At 43.5% G+C, this 18,533-nt stretch overlaps 1 protein-coding gene across 17 annotated transcripts in view; it reads left to right on the top strand.

Annotated features, from left to right (window-relative positions):
• The window catches only part of ARHGEF28 (Rho guanine nucleotide exchange factor 28), a 197,951-nt gene that overhangs the window by 83,549 nt on the left and 95,869 nt on the right, over positions 1–18,533 (top strand). For all 17 annotated transcript variants that reach the window (XR_007356563.2, XM_048849301.2, XM_075128538.1 and 14 more), the window contains one exon: positions 7,241–7,301. Coding sequence is in view for 16 of the 17 variants with exons in the window: in XM_048849301.2 (XP_048705258.2) it covers positions 7,241–7,301 (61 nt within the window). In the remaining variant the exon portion in view is untranslated. The remainder of the gene's footprint in view (positions 1–7,240; positions 7,302–18,533) is intronic.

Genomic DNA, 18,533 nt, shown 5'->3' with positions numbered 1-18,533 from the left:
ATAGAGAGTTCCATTGTTCATGGGGAGTGGAGCTGAGGAGGGCAGTGGAGGTCCAGGAAGGTGAGGTGATGTTTTAGGATAATCTTGAGCCTGGGAGATAACATGGGGAAACTCTCGTTAGCAATATTTGCAGGATCATACACAGAGCCTGTTAGAGACTGACAGTGAGAAATTCTGGGATAAAAAATACTGCTCCTGCTTGGGATTACTTTTATGTGGGATCTAAAGTAAAATAAGATATTTTACACTTGATAGGAGAAAGAGAAGCTGTGATGCTTGCATATAATCCAATTTTGACTAGTCAGCTCTATTTGATGTCTGTTTTAAATCATGCTTTATATGTATGTCTCCGGTTGTGAGAAATCCTTGGTCTCAATTTTACGTTTTCTAGTTTACACAATTGAGATTTGGGTGTGGACAAGAGCTAGCTGGCTGAGGCTCAGAATGTACAAGGTTGAAGTGATATTTGTAGGTTGAGAAGCAACTGGAAGATATGGGTAGAATAATATCTTCCCCTTTTGTTAAGGCCTGTGCCTGTTGTTTGTCAATAGAGTTTGCAATCTGGGGGTGGTGTTGGAGCTACACCTGGGTATAGATGATTATAACACCTAGTCCTTCCTTGAGTGCAGAAGACTGGACTAGATAACCTCTCGAGGTCCCTTCCAGTCCTGTGATGATTCTGTGTAGCAGTGGTGGCCTTGTTCATTTTCTTTTTTCTACGTCTGTCCAGGAGACTGACCATTTCTTGTGGACACAGACCATTCTACCATAATCCATGCCTTTGTCACCTTCAGATTTGATTACTGCAGCTACATAAGGCTACATGTTAAATCAACTTGAAAACTGAAGTTGAGGCAGAATGCAGCAACTCACCTATGTTGCTGGGAGCATGTGACACTAGTTATCCCCCATCGGCATTGGCCGCCTGTTGATTTCTGGACGGAGTTAGAGGCATTAGTTCTGACCTGTAAAGCTGTAAATGGCCTGAGACTGCCTCTCCCTGTATGATAAGTTCACAGCTTTGGTCATTAGAGATCTTTGAGCTGGAGCCCTCTCGTTTTAAACTTATATCCCACTCTGCTCCAGAACAGTCTGTAATTGTTGAACCTTCAAGGCACAATAAAGCCTGAGCTCTTGTGGAGGGAGGGTCACCATGAAGGCTAATGCTTGCAGGGAGGTGGGGTATTGTCTGGGTTTGATTTTTATCTCTCATTGGTTATTTTTTGTCTGGAGGAGAGGCTGCTAGTTTTATCTTTTAGGCAATTTTATTTTTAATGTGTCGTTGCCTCTTTCCACCTCAGCTTGCTAGTCAAAGTTCAAGGGATGTTCCAGTTGGTGGAGTTTGGTATTTTCTTTGATGCCGTTTTGTTTATTTCCAAGGGATGGACAAAGTCCTGCTTTTCTGAATGCAGGGGGAAGCAAGAACAAAGGGAGTGTAATGTCTTATTTTACAGCCCCAAGCTCCTTAGACCCAAAAGTTCTGTCTCTTGCTTTTTCCAGGGTCACAGGCCACTGCTTGGCTTTCTTGCTTTTTGCCTCTGCCTCACTCGCTCTTCTGTCTCTTCTCAGTTTCTGGGTGTTCTGACTTGGCTTGCATGCATGCACCTGGTCATGATACCCAGTGAAGCCCCCTGCCCATTTTTGAGCAGATTCTATTAGGCCTTGTTTTAGGTGTGTCCCCTTAACTGTCTCTTACAGCTATCTTAAATAAAGGGCATTTTCACACACCAGTTTTAGAACAAGATTGTAACTCAACCCATAACAAGGTTTTACCCAGCTCATAATGGCATTAAGGGTTCACAAAGCCTGGGGTAGGCAGTTCTTTATTTTCTGTATTTATTGTGGCACCTTAGAGACTAACCAATTTATTTGAGCATGAGCTTTCGTGAGCTACAGCTCACTTCATCAGATGTTTACCGTGGAAACTGCAGCAGACTTTATATACACACAGAGAATATGAAACAATACCTCCTCCCACCCCACTGTCCTGCTGGTAATAGCTTATCTAAAGTGATCAACAGGTGGGCCATTTCCAGCACAAATCCAGGTTTTCTCACCCTCCACCCCCCACACAAATTCACTCTCCTGCTGGTGCTAGCCCATCCAAAGTGACAACTCTTTGCATAATCAAGTCGGGCTATTTCCTGCATAGATCAAGGTTTTCTCACATCCCCCCCACCCCCATACACACACAAACTCACTCTCCTGCTGGTAATAGCTCATCTAAACTGACCACTCTCCAAGTTTAAATCCAAGTTAAACCAGAACATCTGGGGGGGGGGGGGGTAGGAAAAAACAAGAAGAAACAGGCTACCTTGCATAATGACTTAGCCACTCCCAGTCTCTATTTAAGCCTAAATTAATAGTATCCAATTTGCAAATGAATTCCAATTCAGCAGTTTCTCGCTGGAGTCTGGATTTGAAGTTTTTTTGTTTTAAGATAGCGACCTTCATGTCTGTGATTGCGTGACCAGAGAGATTGAAGTGTTCTCCGACTGGTTTATGAATGTTATAATTCTTGACATCTGATTTGTGTCCATTTATTCTTTTACGTAGAGACTGTCCAGTTTGACCAATGTACATGGCAGAGGGGCATTGCTGGCACATGATGGCATATATCACATTGGTGGATGTGCAGGTGAACAAGCCTCTGATAGTGTGGCTGATGTTATTAGGCCCTGTGATGGTGTCCCCTGAATAGATATGTGGGCACAATTGGCAACGGGCTTTGTTGCAAGGATAAGTTCCTGGGTTAGTGGTTCTGTTGTGTGGTATGTGGTTGTTGGTGAGTATTTGCTTCAGGTTGCGGGGCTGTCTGTAGGCAAGGACTGGCCTGTCTCCCAAGACTTGTGAGAGTGTTGGGTCATCCTTTAGGATAGGTTGTAGATCCTTAATAATGCGTTGGAGGGGTTTTAGTTGGGGGCTGAAGGTGACCGCTAGTGGCGTTCTGTTATTTTCTTTGTTAGGCCTGTCCTGTAGTAGGTAACTTCTGGGAACTCTTCTGGCTCTATCAATCTGTTTCTTTACTTCTGCAGGTGGGTATTGTAGTTGTAAGAAAGCTTGACAGAGATCTTGTAGGTGTTTGTCTCTGTCTGAGGGGTTGGAGCAAATGCGGTTGTGTGCTTTTTCAGGAAGTTTCTTGAGCAAATGCTGTAGTTGCTTTTGGTAACTCTCAGTGGGATCATAGGGTAATGGCTTGTAGAAACTCGTGTTGGAGAGCTGCCGAGCAGCCTCTTGTTCATATTCCGACCTATTCATGATGACAACAGCACCTCCTTTGTCAGCCTTTTTGATAACAGAACGCCACTAGCGGTCACCTTCAGCCCCCAACTAAAACCCCTCCAACGCATTATTAAGGATCTACAACCTATCCTAAAGGATGACCCAACACTCTCACAAGTCTTGGGAGACAGGCCAGTCCTTGCCTACAGACAGCCCCGCAACCTGAAGCAAATACTCACCAACAACCACATACCACACAACAGAACCACTAACCCAGGAACTTATCCTTGCAACAAAGCCCGTTGCCAATTGTGCCCACATATCTATTCAGGGGACACCATCACAGGGCCTAATAACATCAGCCACACTATCAGAGGCTTGTTCACCTGCACATCCACCAATGTGATATATGCCATCATGTGCCAGCAATGCCCCTCTGCCATGTACATTGGTCAAACTGGACAGTCTCTACGTAAAAGAATAAATGGACACAAATCAGATGTCAAGAATTATAACATTCATAAACCAGTCGGAGAACACTTCAATCTCTCTGGTCACGCAATCACAGACATGAAGGTCGCTATCTTAAAACAAAAAAACTTCAAATCCAGACTCCAGCGAGAAACTGCTGAATTGGAATTCATTTGCAAATTGGATACTATTAATTTAGGCTTAAATAGAGACTGGGAGTGGCTAAGTCATTATGCAAGGTAGCCTGTTTCTTCTTGTTTTTTCCTACCCCCCCCCCCCCCAGATGTTCTGGTTTAACTTGGATTTAAACTTGGAGAGTGGTCAGTTTAGATGAGCTATTACCAGCAGGAGAGTGAGTTTGTGTGTGTATGGGGGTGGGGGGGATGTGAGAAAACCTTGATCTATGCAGGAAATAGCCCGACTTGATTATGCAAAGAGTTGTCACTTTGGATGGGCTAGCACCAGCAGGAGAGTGAATTTGTGTGGGGGGTGGAGGGTGAGAAAACCTGGATTTGTGCTGGAAATGGCCCACCTGTTGATCACTTTAGATAAGCTATTACCAGCAGGACAGTGGGGTGGGAGGAGGTATTGTTTCATATTCTCTGTGTGTATATAAAGTCTGCTGCAGTTTCCACGGTAAACATCTGATGAAGTGAGCTGTAGCTCACGAAAGCTCATGCTCAAATAAATTGGTTAGTCTCTAAGGTGCCACAAGTACTCCTTTTCTTTTTGCGAATACAGACTAACACGGCTGTTCCTCTGAAACCTGTATTTATTGTGTAACCCTTCTGCCCATCAGAGTTGGCAGCAACAAGGGCCGGGTTCAGTATCTAGGGGTTCCATTTCAATAACACAATGCAAAACCGGCTCGAGCCCCCACCCAGTGACCTGGGACAATTACATACCACCCCCCTGGGCGCCTCTAAGAGGCAATACTTCCCCTCTCGCAAGCACAGAGTCTGAGTGTAGCAAAAGCCTTTTAATAAAGGAGGGAAACAATGTGGTATTATGTTGGGGAAGCACCACAAACAGGATTCATAACACCAACCATGAGCAAAAGACCCACCCCCAAGTAAGTTTGGCAGTATCCTTTTCCCCTCAGGGTCTTAAGTCCAGCAACCCAATAGTCAGCCCCCTCCCGCCCAGTTTCTGTCCTTGGTCAGTGCAGCCCCCGAGTTCAGAAGTTCATCTGCAGAGTTTACCTCCCAGCCTGGGTGGAAATGGAGGGAGGTGTGGGGGGCATCTTCCATGCTCCACTTCTCAGGTCGATGGCTGAGTGCCACGCCTCTCCATGGGGTTCTGCTATAGTCTTCACCATCATCCGCGCCTCTCCACCACCTGCCCAGCTATCTGCTCCACTCTGTTCGCTGTCTGCTCCTCTCCACCACCGCCTGGTTATCCACTCTGCTCTAGCTGTCTGCTCACCAACTTGTCTTCAGGCCCCCCCGCTTAACACAGCTCTCAGCAACTTAGCTCTTTAGTGATTTCAGCTCTCAGTGATTTTTAGCTGGTAGTAGGGGACCCTCAGTGCTGGTGCACCACTAGCCCAAAGTAGGTCTAATGCTTAGAGCTAGGTGTCAGTGATTTCAGCTCTGCAGCATGTAACAAGACTCCTAACGGAGCCAGCATTAGCTCTGTTATTACACCATGGGGAGAGAGGAGGAGTCAACGTAGTGTTTAGGGCCCTCAGAAGGGGCCCACACTGCTAGGTACACATACCTGTCCCCAGCCTCTCTCAATTCACTGGGTTTTGGAACCCATGTCCCTTGCCTAGCGATTGCTACTTAGTTGAGGGCGAGTCTCTCCATCATAAAATGCCAAGTACAGTTCTACTGTCCTTGATTCACATAACCAGGATAACAACCCTTTATTACTCCTGCCCCAGTAACAGAGAGACTGGGGATCCCACAGCAGCCAATGTGACCATTTGGGCAAGGAGTCCATCATGGTAGGCAGGGTGGGTGTTCCCAGTGGTGAGCTGGAGCCGGTTCTCACCAGTTCGCTAGAACCGGTTGTTAAATTTAGAAGCCCTTTTAGAACCAGTTGTTCTGCGAGGGACAACTGGTTCTAAAAGGGCTTCTAAATTTAACCGGCCAAAAGTGGCGCCTTAGGTGCCGACTCCACAGGTGCTCCAGCCCTGGAGCCCCCAAGGGGAAAATTTGGTGGGTGCAGAGCACCCACCGGCAGCTCCCCACCCCACCCCTGGCCCCAGCTCACCTCCGCTCCACCTCCTCCCCTGAACGTGCCGCCCGCTCTGCTTCTCCGTGCCCCCCGCCCCGGCTTCCCGCGAATCAACTGTTCGCGCAGGAAGCCGGGGCAGGCTGAGAAGCAAGTGGCGGCTTCCCGCTCAGGCCCAGAGAGGTGGAGGTGAGTTGGGGCGGGGGGGGGGGGGGGCGCGAGGAGGGCCTCCTGCACCACAGCAGGTAACCCGGTGGGGCGTGCAGGGGAACCAGTCCCCGCCCCAGCTCACCTCCGCCACCCTCGGCCTGAGCGGGAAGCCGTGGCCTGCTTCTCTGCCCTCCCCGGCTTCCCTCCAAACAGCTGATTCGCGGGAAGCCGGGGGGGCGTACGGAGAAGCAGAGCAGGGTGGTGGGTTCAGGGGAGGAGGCGGAGCGGAGGTGAGCTGGGGCTGGGTGCGGGGAGCTGCCTGTGGGTGCTCTGCACCCACCAAATTTTCCCCTTGGGTGCTCCAGGGCTGAAGCACCTGTGGAGTCGGCACCTAAGGCGCCACTTTTGGCCAGTTAAATTTAGAAGCCCTTTTAGAACCAGTTGTCCCTCGCAGAACAACTGGTTCTAAAAGGGCTTCTAAATTTAACAACCGGTTCTAGCGAACTGGTGAGAACCGGCTTTTCCCCATTGTGCTCCAGCCCCGGAGCATCCAGGGAGTCGGCGTCTAAGGCGCCACTTTTGATGTGATCAGTGGGGGAGTGGCTGTTCTCCTTGCTCCCTGCCAGCTATGCTCCCCCGCCCCTAGGAGCCAGAGGGACCTGCTGGATGCTTCCTGGGTGCTGCCCCAGGTAAGCGCCGCCGGGACTCCCCACCTCACCCCACGGCAGGTGCCTCTGGCTCTTAGGGGTGGGGTGGGCACCCATTACGGTGGCCCACGAGACCCTCCTGCCCGGTTCTGGGAGCAGTCAGGGAACTGGGGAGGGGGGTGGATGGGGCAGGGGTCCTGGGCATGGGGCGTCAAGGAACGCGGGGGGGTTGGATGGGGCAGGAGTCCCGGGAGGCGGGGGTAGGCAATGACCCCCTCGTGGGATGAGGAGGGAACCCATTGTTAAGATTTTGGCAGCTCATCACTGGGAGTGCCCATGCAAACGAGAGTGCCCATGCAAATAAGATCAGCCCCTGAAGTCCTTTTCCACAGCTCACCACCAGATGTCAGGTTAGAGCTCATTCTGACTCTGCTTACTATTGAAATAAATGAAATGAACAAATGGTGCTGAAAAGATTTAAAGAGAATTCAGGAAGCACCAGACACTGTTTGTAATGAAGTTCAAACTTGACCATTTAACTTAAAAATCTAGCTCAAATTTCCTTTTTCTAGCCTTTCAGAGATCCTCTGGTTCCGTCAAGTGAAAATGAAGACCAGGTCTTGTTGGATATAGGTAAGAAATTTTTAGCAGTTTTCACTCTTCAAAAAGTGATTGATCTATATGCTACAAAGCTATCATTGATCCAAATACATAGCAGACAGACAGGTGTCAGACAGTTTCTCTAAAAGAAGCAGGACAACTAACTTTAATGAGCAGCACCACAGGGCTGCAACCAAAGGGCGCACTCAGCCAAATTTGTGTTATTTGGAAGGAAAACTGTATCAGACTCTTCTATTGTATTTAGGTCCTTGTGTCCACCTGTGATATTCTAGGACCTTCCAGCAATGTAAGTGGAAATAAAAATGTTGAAAAGAATTGATACAATTAACTTAAATGAGTGAAGATTAAATGAAACGCACGTAAAGAAATGTCTAGATACTATGGGGATGGATGCATTATAGTTCCCGTAGATAGATTAAGGATATAGCTAGGTAAGCCCAGCAGCCAATAACACAATCAAATACAAGCAAAACAGTGAGGAAAATTTCCAAGTTTGGGAAAAGCTACAGTAACAAAGTGCAAATATCAGATAACACAAAGCAGAACAAGAAGGAAGTGGGCAAAGAGTCAGATAGCTCAGCCAATGAGAGCTGGGATTCCAGCCAGAAGTAGCCAGGCTGTTTCAATTTGCAATAAGGTACAGTGGCATAAATGGAACAGATAACTCAGATTGTCGATACTCAAACAACCAGTGTGCAAACTTAACAGATCTTGCTACAGAGATAAGAGCCGCCTTGTTTTTTTATGTAGGGCAGTAGAGGGAATGGGTCTGATTCTACAATGGTGTAAATCTACACATGCCAGAGATAATATTCTGGCTCAATATTTCTAATGATCTCTTATAATAATCCATTCTCTAATCATCAGTATTGCAAATCACAATTGTGAGAGATGCTGTCAGTTCAGTAACTTTAGCACACATATGTTGCAGCCATGTATTGCCTCCCTGTCCCAGGAATGTAGAAGTTTAACAAGGGAATTAAGAGAAAAATAATAGTTTGTGAAATAATAGTTTAGTTTGTGTGTTTGTGACTTGGGTGCCTTTGTTCATAGACCAGACTCATATTCTGGAATAAGTCTAAGTGCCCTGCATAAATAATAATACTGTACAGGTATGTAAAATGATAGTGTCCACATGATCACATTATGTTTTGTTAAGCAAAACCAGTTATTGGACTGGATTTTAGCACAGGATGGCGTGAGCCATCAGGGAGCAATTATGGCTCACTAATTTTGAAGCCACATCTGTTCTCGTTCCTGCTCTGGTTACACCAGCTGCATATAGTCTTCAAGGGACTGTACAGCAGCAGGTAATTGGTAGATCTGTGCTCTTCCTGGCAACTGACTCACCCCTTTTCACCCTTGATATACTCTGTCCCTCCACCAAGACACCATCTACCCAATGGTTCTCAACGGTGGTCTGCAGGCCACTTGCAGCCCAACCAGCACACAGTTGTGGCACATGTGACATCCTCAGAGCTATAGAGGTAGAATATTTATTGTGTGGATGCGGCCCACATATCACACAGAGAGCTGCATATGTGGCCCATAATTGTAAATAGGTTGAGAACCACTGATCTACACTGAGCCTAGAGGCAGCTGTCTGAGGAGCCAGTTCTGTGGGCTTTACACGAGCTCAGAGCTCCCCCACACACAGCTGAGAGAGAGAGAATGCTCGATCTGGCCACCTGCAATGTCCCATCTCCAGCTGTGGTCATCTCCTATTTATTTCACTAGGGCCTGGACTCCACCCCCAGTCTGAATTGTATGTGAGATCTAATGAGGTTAATCCATGAAGTGTTGTGGTTGCATGCCAGGAGAATTGAACAAGGGGTAAGATATAGCATAGAAATAATGCAGGAAAGGAGGGAACTGTATTTTAAAAAATATTTTGAATATTAAATTAAGGTGGTTTGATGGGTTTATTTAACAATAAAAATCTATGCATGTTTTAACTTGAACCATACCACAATAACTGTCAAATAACAATTTTACTGTCCTGTACTGCTTTAGACTGGTTTTTGTTGTGTTTTTTTGTCATTGTTATGTTAACGGCTGTGTTTTTGGCAGGAGAGACACGCAGTGGGGGATAAGGAGAGAGAAAAGGGAAGAAGAAAAATAGAGTGAGATACTGAGGGGAGATGTGAGGGGAGAAGAATGAATAGAAAAGAGTAAGCTGTAGAGTGTCTCTAGGAGGTAGGGATGAGCAAAGCAAAGAATACATTTAATGGTGAGACTATGTAGTTCTGTTTGGTCATTTACATGTTTCTGAATATCAACCAGCTGATGAATATTAGCTTCTCCCTTCTCTGCTCCATTTCCCCCTCCCACATGGCCCCTCTTTCCAAAAACTCTGTCAAAAATTAATACTAATAATGGCAGCTCCTGAAAGGACTCCCAAGTCCTTTTCTACTTGCCTGGTTCAGCACCCTGCTCTTACACCAAACCCCTCAAGTTCTAGCAATACCCTTCTCCCAACAGGTATTTGCCTTTAAGGTATTTTGAGGTGTCCACAATGCCTTCTCCAGAATCTTCAGGGGAGCTAGGTCTCTTTGTCCCTCCTATACATTTTTTGGGGGTGGGAGCTGTGACCACATAGGTGCCTTGTGGGATTTTACCTTGCACCCTACAGAAAGCTTTTGCTGTTCTGCTTCTGTCCAGCAGGGGGAAGGTTGGCTTTCTGCCTCTCATCAGCCCGTGTCAGGATTAGAGAGGCAAAGAAGCTTTCCCCTTAGTCCCCTGATCCCCCTCCCTACAGAGTGAAGGTTGGGGGTAGCAGTCTCCTAATGCCCACTGAGCATCTCTGGGAGCATATGAGAAGCCATTTGAACTGTGCAGACATCTAACTAAAGAGTCCTAAATATTTTTGGAGGCAGTGTTTACTGTATTTGAGAATTGGTGGGGTAGGTGCAAGGTGCTGGAGGAAAGGAACTATTAGGTCAGGCTGAAAGTTGGATTATGGGAACAGCCATATCCAACAGTCTCTTCATCTCTCTCTCCTGGGAACTGATAGAGATCCGGTCTGTGTAATTAAAAACAAAAACATTACCAATACATCTTTCTTTATTCAGTGAAAGAGAGAGAGAGAAAAACTGCACAGGATGGGAGAGAAAAACGAACAGGGAATTAGGGAGAGTGAGTAAAAGATACAGAAAAAGGAAAAAAAAACACAAACAAAAACAAACAGAAAGGGTGGTTTTTAAATTTAATGTTAAAACATGTGTCCTCACAGTGCATTGTATTTCTCCAGTTCCACAACTCTTATGTTTTTGGGAAGGAGTCTGGGAGGTGACAGCTGAATGCTTTTACTGTTTGGCATTTAACTGAATTAACAGGGCATGTATTTTTAAACATTTATAATTTCTTCATGTTTTGCATAACTAGTTTGAGAAGGATGATGTCCACAAGGCCATCTATAAAGCTGTAAAAGATTCTTTTTTCAATAGAAATATTCTACTTTTTCCAGAGAAATATTAAACCTTTTAACAAACGTAAGTGTGGACTTTCTTCTCAAAATATCAATTAAAAACATGGCGGGAGGAAGAAGTTACAACTTTTCAAAATATTTGTCTTGCTCAGATAGTCATAGTGCAAGTGACCTGGCAGTGGGTTTTGTATGTCTCTAGTCTACCCTGTTTGCATTACTGGCAGCAAGAAAATGAAAACATAAATAAATTAAAATTAATTCTGCAGTCCACATTCTGCACTTTGAAAGATAAAAATACTGAAGCCAAATTTTTGGCAAATCTATGCCTGATCAGGGCAGCACAAAACTTTTAGTGGATTCTTGTCCTTTGATTTTTACAGCTTTCGCAGAAATCCCAGTTTAACCATATATTGTCTTAAGGAACTGAACATCATGATCTTTTCTTCTATATAAACCACTACAATGTAATCTGTATAAAATATGGTATCAATGTTGCTATTTTGTTTGTTTTAATTAGCTTTTCTTACTGCAGTTGGTAAGATTTAAAATGTTTTCTTTAGAAAGAAATTGATCTGTTTTCTTGATGTTCTCCTGTGCTTAAATAATATTATCCTTTAGAATTAGTGTTAGGTCTATAAAGTAATTACTACTACTACTGGTCTGGATAAAATCTCTTTTTATTTATTTATTTATTTATTTATTTATATAAAAGATATTACATATGTGCTGTCAGAGATGGGCAAACTATTTGTAACTAGGCTTTTATAATCAAATATGCCTGTTTTTGAGTTTGTGACCATAGGAAGTAATGTTTTAAAAATATGTAAAATTTTATTAAATATTGTCTATTGAGATGACTGAGAATTTTGTGACAAATGTGTTATTTTTTGTTAATTGGCACTGTTCGTTCCTAGTTTCCCCCACTTCTGCTTCATGCAGAGTTGACACTTTAGGAAGGTCCCTTTCCAATCTGAAGAGTCTCAGAAACGCCTGTCTTTATCCAGTTTTATGGAAGAGGCATATTCTGAAAATTGCAAAGCAACATAATAACTGAGGAAACCCATGATTCTGTTGCCCTAGCAGTCCTTTAATGTTTGGGGAAATTACGCACCACTCTTGTTTGTAGGGGTCTCAATGTTCTTTAAGAGTTGTTTCTGGAATCTTTGCAAAACCTCAAGGAGAGTGCTACTGCCCAGTGAAGAGTGCTTTAGCCTGTGGCTTCTCACAGAACCTTGCCAAAAGCATTCTTTAAACAATGGATAGGTGATCCTAGTTTATTTCAGTAGAGAGACAAAGTGTATGCATGCTTATATGTCTATAAACAATCAAATGTCAGGGTTTACTTAACAGACGAGAGCTGAAGAAGACCTGAGAAGTAAGCTCTCTTTTATTACAAAAATCTTCCTAAGTATGTGAGCCTATAAACACAGCTTAATTAAAAGTTCATGGAAAAATCTTCAAGCATAATATTAAGCATTAAAATATGCAGGCTTTTTTGTTCTTGGCTCTCAAAGTTTCTCCCTCTTTTCTTAATTTGTCTCAGACGCTATTATGCAAGTAAATCTCTCTCTCTCTCTGAATATAAATATAGATAGAGAGAAAGAATCATAGGACTGGAAGGAACTTTGTGAGGTCATCTAGTCCAGTCCCCTGCACTCACGGGAGGACTAAGTATTATCTAGACCAGTGGTTTTCAAACTTTTTTTCTGGCGACCCAGTTGAAGAAAACTGTTGATGCCCGTGACCGAACAGAGCTGGGGATGAGGCGTTTTGGGTGTGTGGGGGGGTCAGGGCTGGGGGTGCAGGCTCTAGGGTGGGGCCAGGGATGAAAGGTTCATTACATACACTGTAACGATGCTGGTTCTGGCAGGATCCAACTGAGAGTGCCAATTTAGGACAAATTGCTCAAAGCAGGGCAGTTACAGCCCAAGGCTGTGGTTTTTGTGCATACCAACGCAACGCAAACCAAACCAGCCAAACAGAGAAGACTTTGGTTTTACCCCACTGACTAACCACAAGTCACACAAGCAATTCCCTTAGACACCCCAGTTTCCCAGTATCACCATCAGCACCATTTGTTATGGGGACAAATGGTTATAAAAACCAATACCCCAGTAAAAGAAAAAAGGTTCTCTTAATCGCAAAGGACCAAGCCCCAGACCCAGGTCAATATATAAATCAGATCTTACCCACAAACCACACTGTTGCCAGTCCTTTAGGATCTAAAATCTAAAGGTTTATTCATAAAAGGAAAAAGATATAGATGAGAGCAAGAATTGGTTAAATGGAATCAATTACATACAGTAATGGCAAAGTTCTTGGTTCAGGCTTGTAGCAGTGATGGAATAAACTGCAGGTTCAAAGCAAGTCTCTGGAGTACATCCGCAGCTGGGATGGGTCATCAGTCCTTTCTTCAAAGCTTCAGTGTAGCAAAGTTCCTCCAGAGGTATGAAGCAGGATTGAAGACAAGATGGAGATGAGGCATCAGCTTTTTATAGTCTTTTTCAGGTGTAAGTACACCTCTTTGTTCTTACTGTGGAAAATTACAGCAAAATGGAGTTTGGAGTCACATGGGCAAGTCCCTGCATACTTTGCTGAGTCACAAGGCGTATCTGCCTTTTCTCAATGGGTCAGTTGTATAGCTGATGGTCCTTAATGGGCCATCAAGCAGGTGAGTCAGTGCTGACACCAACTTGTCTGGGGTGTCACCCAGAAGCATAGCATAAGTTTGAAATACAGACAGTATAGAGCCAATATTCATAACTTTAACTACAAAAATGATACACACATATAGACAGCATAATCATAATCAGCAAACTGTAACCTTGTCTTAGACACCTCATTTGACCCCCTTTATATAAGATTTGATGCCACTACAGGACCTTGGTTGCAACAATGATCTATTCAGTCCCAGCTTATGTCAATAACATCACACATGTCCCCTCTCAGTCTTCTCTTTTCCAGACTAAACAAACCCAATTTTTTCAGTATTCCCTCACAGGTCATGTTTTCTAGACCTTTAATCATTTTTGTTGCTTTTCTCTGGACTTTCTCCAATTTATCCACATCTTTCCTGAAATGCGGCACCCAGAACTGGACACAATACTCCAGCTGAGGCCTAATCAGTGCAGAGTAGAGCGGAAGAATTACTTCTCGTGTCTTGCTTACAACACTCCTCCTAATACATCCCAGAATGATGTTCGCTTTTTTTGCAACAATGTCACACCTTTGACTCAGATTTAGCTTATGGTCTGCTCTGACCCACTGGTTCCCTTTCCGCAGTATTCCTTCCTTAGCAGTCATTTCCCATTTTGTATGTGTACACCTGATTGTTCCTTCCTAAATGGAGTACTTTGCATTTGTCCTTATTGAAATTCATCCTATTTGCTTCAGACCATTTCTCCAGTTTGTTGAGATCATTTAGAATTTTAATCCTATCCTCCAAAGCACTTGAAACCCCTTCCAGAATGAATGAGTTGCAAACCTATGCTATCTGGCCTCCCAGAACATGTCTTCCTCCTCTGTCTAAATTCCCCCTCCCCCCCATTCACTTGATGAAATAATTCTTCAAAAAGGAGGATCCCTTTGTTCTGATGTTTAAATCAGCTTCTTTGCCTGTCTTCTCCTGTCTCTTTGCCTGTCTTTGTCTGCCTGCTTGGTCTCCATTTCACACTAATGTAAATAAACAACTTGGAATCCATAAAATGTGAAATTAGCCTTCAAGGTATTAAACATTATTTCTGGAATATAGTTATGGAACAGAGTTAGAATCTTTGCATTCCGTATATGGACACATACCTCTTCTTTCTTTCTCTTTGACACCCAGTTTGATTATCCCTGCCCTTGAAATCTCCCGATAAAACACGAAAAATACTAATGAAATTGTTATGCAGTAATCTTGTTTCCAGTGCTGCAGGTTATCAATGTAAGTATAGACTTGCTTTCTATTGCAAGCCCATTAGCTAAACTTCTGTAAGGACTAGATCCAATTAAAGCTCCATTTAGCTTTCATGCAAAGCTATGCAAGCTCTAAATGTTGTTGGAGACTTTGGGCCTTGCATAGGCCTTCACTGCAGGTGTTGGAAGGAGGTTTTTTTGCTTTGCTTTGTTTTGTTTTCATTTTTATAATCGACTGTAGCCCTTAAGGCTCAAGCTTTTGCAAGATTAAGGGACCTTTTCATCGGAATCAGGGACAAACAGCTAATAGCTTTCTGTCCATAGCTTTACTATGAACCCCAACTAAGTATATCCTACTGTGGATTTGATGTGAATTGACATTGAACAAGAAGGGTATTTGGGCAAATTATATCAGTGTATATATTTTGTTGGATTTGTTTAACAGCAGCCACAGGAGTCGGTGGATCCTGTCACCTGAGAGTGGTATTAATGTGTTGTTGCCTTGACCAATGTGAGGTGAACGGGGCCAGAAAGTAAAGACCAGAGTCAGCCCTAGGCTCCTGTCACAGTTGTCTTACAAACTAAAGGCTCTGGAGCCAAGAAGAGCTGTGAGCTCCCAAAATTGTTGCAGTAAATGGAGGGGCAGATCCTGAGCTGGTGTGATTTATCATGATTTCTTTGGAACTATGACAAGTCACACCAGCTCAGGATCTGCCCCTCATTGTATATGGTGGTCAGTTGACTGCAGCACTGCTTTTCTTCATCCTAATCACACAGATCGTCATCTACAATTTTGGAGCACTGCCATACACTTATGAAAAGCTATTGTTCTTAATTTCAGTCCTTGCTAAGGTTAAACTGCTCTTAAATTTTGTGAGAGAAACAAGACTATTGAATACAGCTCCTTACAAATGTTGGTTTTTGAAAAGAGGGTATGTGTGTTTGTATCAGACCACCCATAGCATAACTCAGGAGGTTCCTTATTGCTTTTCTTCTCACTACACTTTTATTTCTCTTAGGTTATGTCTACACTAGAAATGCTACAGTGGCACAGCTGGGGCACTGTAGTGTGGACACTTACTACAGTAATGGAAGGTGGTCTTCTGTCGCTGTAGTAAATCCACCTCTCTGAGAGGTGGTAGCTAGGTTGATGGAAGCATTCTTCAGTTGACCTAGCAGTGTCTACACTGGAGCTTAGGTTGGCTTAACTACGCTGCACAGGGCATAAAATTTTTCACAGCCCTGAGCGATGCAGTTAAGCCAACCTCACTTTGTAGTGTAGACCAGCCCTTAAGTGGGTGTTCTTGTTTTTCTGTCATGCAGTGACAGAGGTGCTGGTTCTGAATGCTGATGAGATAGTACTTGGTGCAGTCCCAGTCTGTCGTATTCTGGGTAACATCAGCAACTGTTAAACACCCAGTTCACCTTTCTGGATACTCCATCATGAAGTTCAGCTTACAGGCTGCCTGTGGGCAGTAACTGTACACATTGGTGCCCAAGCAGATCAGTTATCCAACATCCACCCACCTCTAGACAAAACAGGAGATAAATCAGCCAAAAGAGAGAGGTCTAGATTGAAATAGTCAATTATACATCATAATTTTTTAAAAAAAATCTTGACATTATTTAGAAGAATAGCACATTAAGTATTGTGGTAGAGAGGGCAGCAGTTGGTTATACATGAGTTTTATGGCATGTGTTATACAAATGGTTAGATTAGATTAGATGATCTAGTGGTCTCTCTTCTGGCCTTAAAATCTATTAATAAATCTGTAATGTTTACTTTATCTTTTGAATTATGTATCAAATTCATACATATGGTAGGTAAACTTCTACCAATGCAGGTATATATTTTATTGACTTCTTTGTTCCCCAGCATATTAAATACACCTGTTCTCAATGATAAGGAGAAAAAAGAGTGGAAAGCAGCACGAAGAAGGGACCACATTCACACCAACTTACTCAGATGATGGACTCAATTATAAATCCATAGGCTGAAACCATGAGTATTTTTTTTTTTAAACTCCAGGTTTTGTGGTGTTTCTCTAGTAGGTCTGTAAAAACAAAAACCGCTTTAATGTAAACGTCCATCAGAAGAACCCAGGTATTGCCAGGAGCAGAGCAAGTGGTAAAAATGTGATGAATAATTGTGAGGAAAACTGGTAGTTCTACTGTGGTAATTCTCCTGTCCTGCAGCATAGAGAATAATAAATGCCTTTGTTCTAAGCAGCTGGGAGTAGCAGTAGATTAGAGGTAGCTTTAGTGAGTGGCTCTGGCTGATGGCATTTTGTCAAATTACACTTGTGGAATTTTGAAATGATTGTTAAAACATAACTTGCTTATGTGCAGTTATTTACATTATCATTTGTGGGCTTTATCCAGGCATGGTGGCTGATCAGGAGCATTTGGCCTAGTGTGCAAAACCAAAGAGTCAGGTTGGGGAAAGCCATGCACACCTAAAGATTGCAGAGCTCTCTGAAGAGCGTATGTAGATGAGCGCCTCACCACTTGTGCACCATAACTCGCTGTGCCATATCCAGCCCTCTCACCTCTAATTCCTCACTGAGGCTGCAGTATAGGTGCTGGTAACTGCAGGCTCTACTGCCTCCTGGACAAGGTGAAGATGAGGAGAATTGCAGCTATCTCTGTTTTTGCAGAATGAAACAATATGCCAATCTTGGGTGGGAGAGTGTGGGGCAGAGAGCTGTGGCTTGGGAAGCTCCTGCCATGCATAATCGGAGATTATGATGAGGGCCTCATCTTCAGCTGTGTTGATGGGGTCATTCCCTGTTGAAGTGGCCGCTCCATCTTCCATGCCACGTTTACCATTTGCGGGGAGGTGATTTCTGACTTAATGGATTTCTCTCTCTCCTTGGCTGAGCTCTCAGTCAGGGAGATGGGCTTCAGCCATGCAGTCCATTTAAAAGTTTTCTTGTGGTGACTGTAAACCAGAAGAGAGAGAATCTTCCTCCTTTTCTACTGCTCCCTTATCAGGGTGTCCCCTGAAGCTTGAGAATTTGCATGGTAGATAAAACAGCTGCTTCTGAAAATGCCATTGGTGTCTTCAATACTCCATGTAAGCTAAGAAAACTGGTTACATTCCTGAGCTTCCTTCTCCTATTACTGCAAGTTTAGAGACTATTCAAACAATAGACAATAGGCTGTAATGTCTGCAAAGAACATTCGTATCATGTTGATGTGTCTTGGCAAGCACTGGATGTAAGAATTTGAAACTTTAAGAAATTAGTACTTATCATATTTTTATAAATGATCCTGAGAAGGAGGGGAACAATGAGGAAGCAAAATTTATAGTTGACACAAAATTATTGATCTTAGTCAAGACTAGAGAAGACTCTGAGGAACTTCAAAAAGACCTAACAAAACTAGGCGAATGGACATTGGGATGGCAGAGGAAAATCAATGCTGGCAAATGCAAGGTAATTAAAGCACGTTGGAAGGAATGATTTGAACTGCTGATACATATTACTGGGTTCTAAATTAACTCCAATGATTTAGGACAAAGACCTGGGTTTCACGGTGAACAGGTTGGTGGAAACATCTACTCAATGTGCAGAAAAATAAACAAAATGTGAGCATGAAGCATGTAGTTATTTAATGCCATTAAATACATCAATTGTATGCCCTCACTTTGACAGTTGTGTTTGGTGCCAGTCACCCGTTCTCAGAAGAAACACAGCAGAGTAGAAGGAGTTCAGAGGAGGCTGATGAAAACAAATAAATGTATGGCCTTTTATAATAGTTTAGACTAAAAATGTGAGGAGTGTTTAATTTAGAGAGGAGATGAACAATGACACATTATAGAAGTATGCAAAATAATGAATGGCAAAAAGAAGGGAAATCAAGCCCTCTCATTATTTACCCTTTATCATAGAAAGAACAAAGGGACGTTTGGTGAAATT

This window comes from Caretta caretta, chromosome 5 (genome assembly GCF_965140235.1).
Source record: "Caretta caretta isolate rCarCar2 chromosome 5, rCarCar1.hap1, whole genome shotgun sequence".
Lineage (NCBI taxonomy): Eukaryota > Metazoa > Chordata > Testudines > Cheloniidae > Caretta > Caretta caretta.
This window is presented reverse-complemented; position numbering and strand designations above follow the sequence as displayed.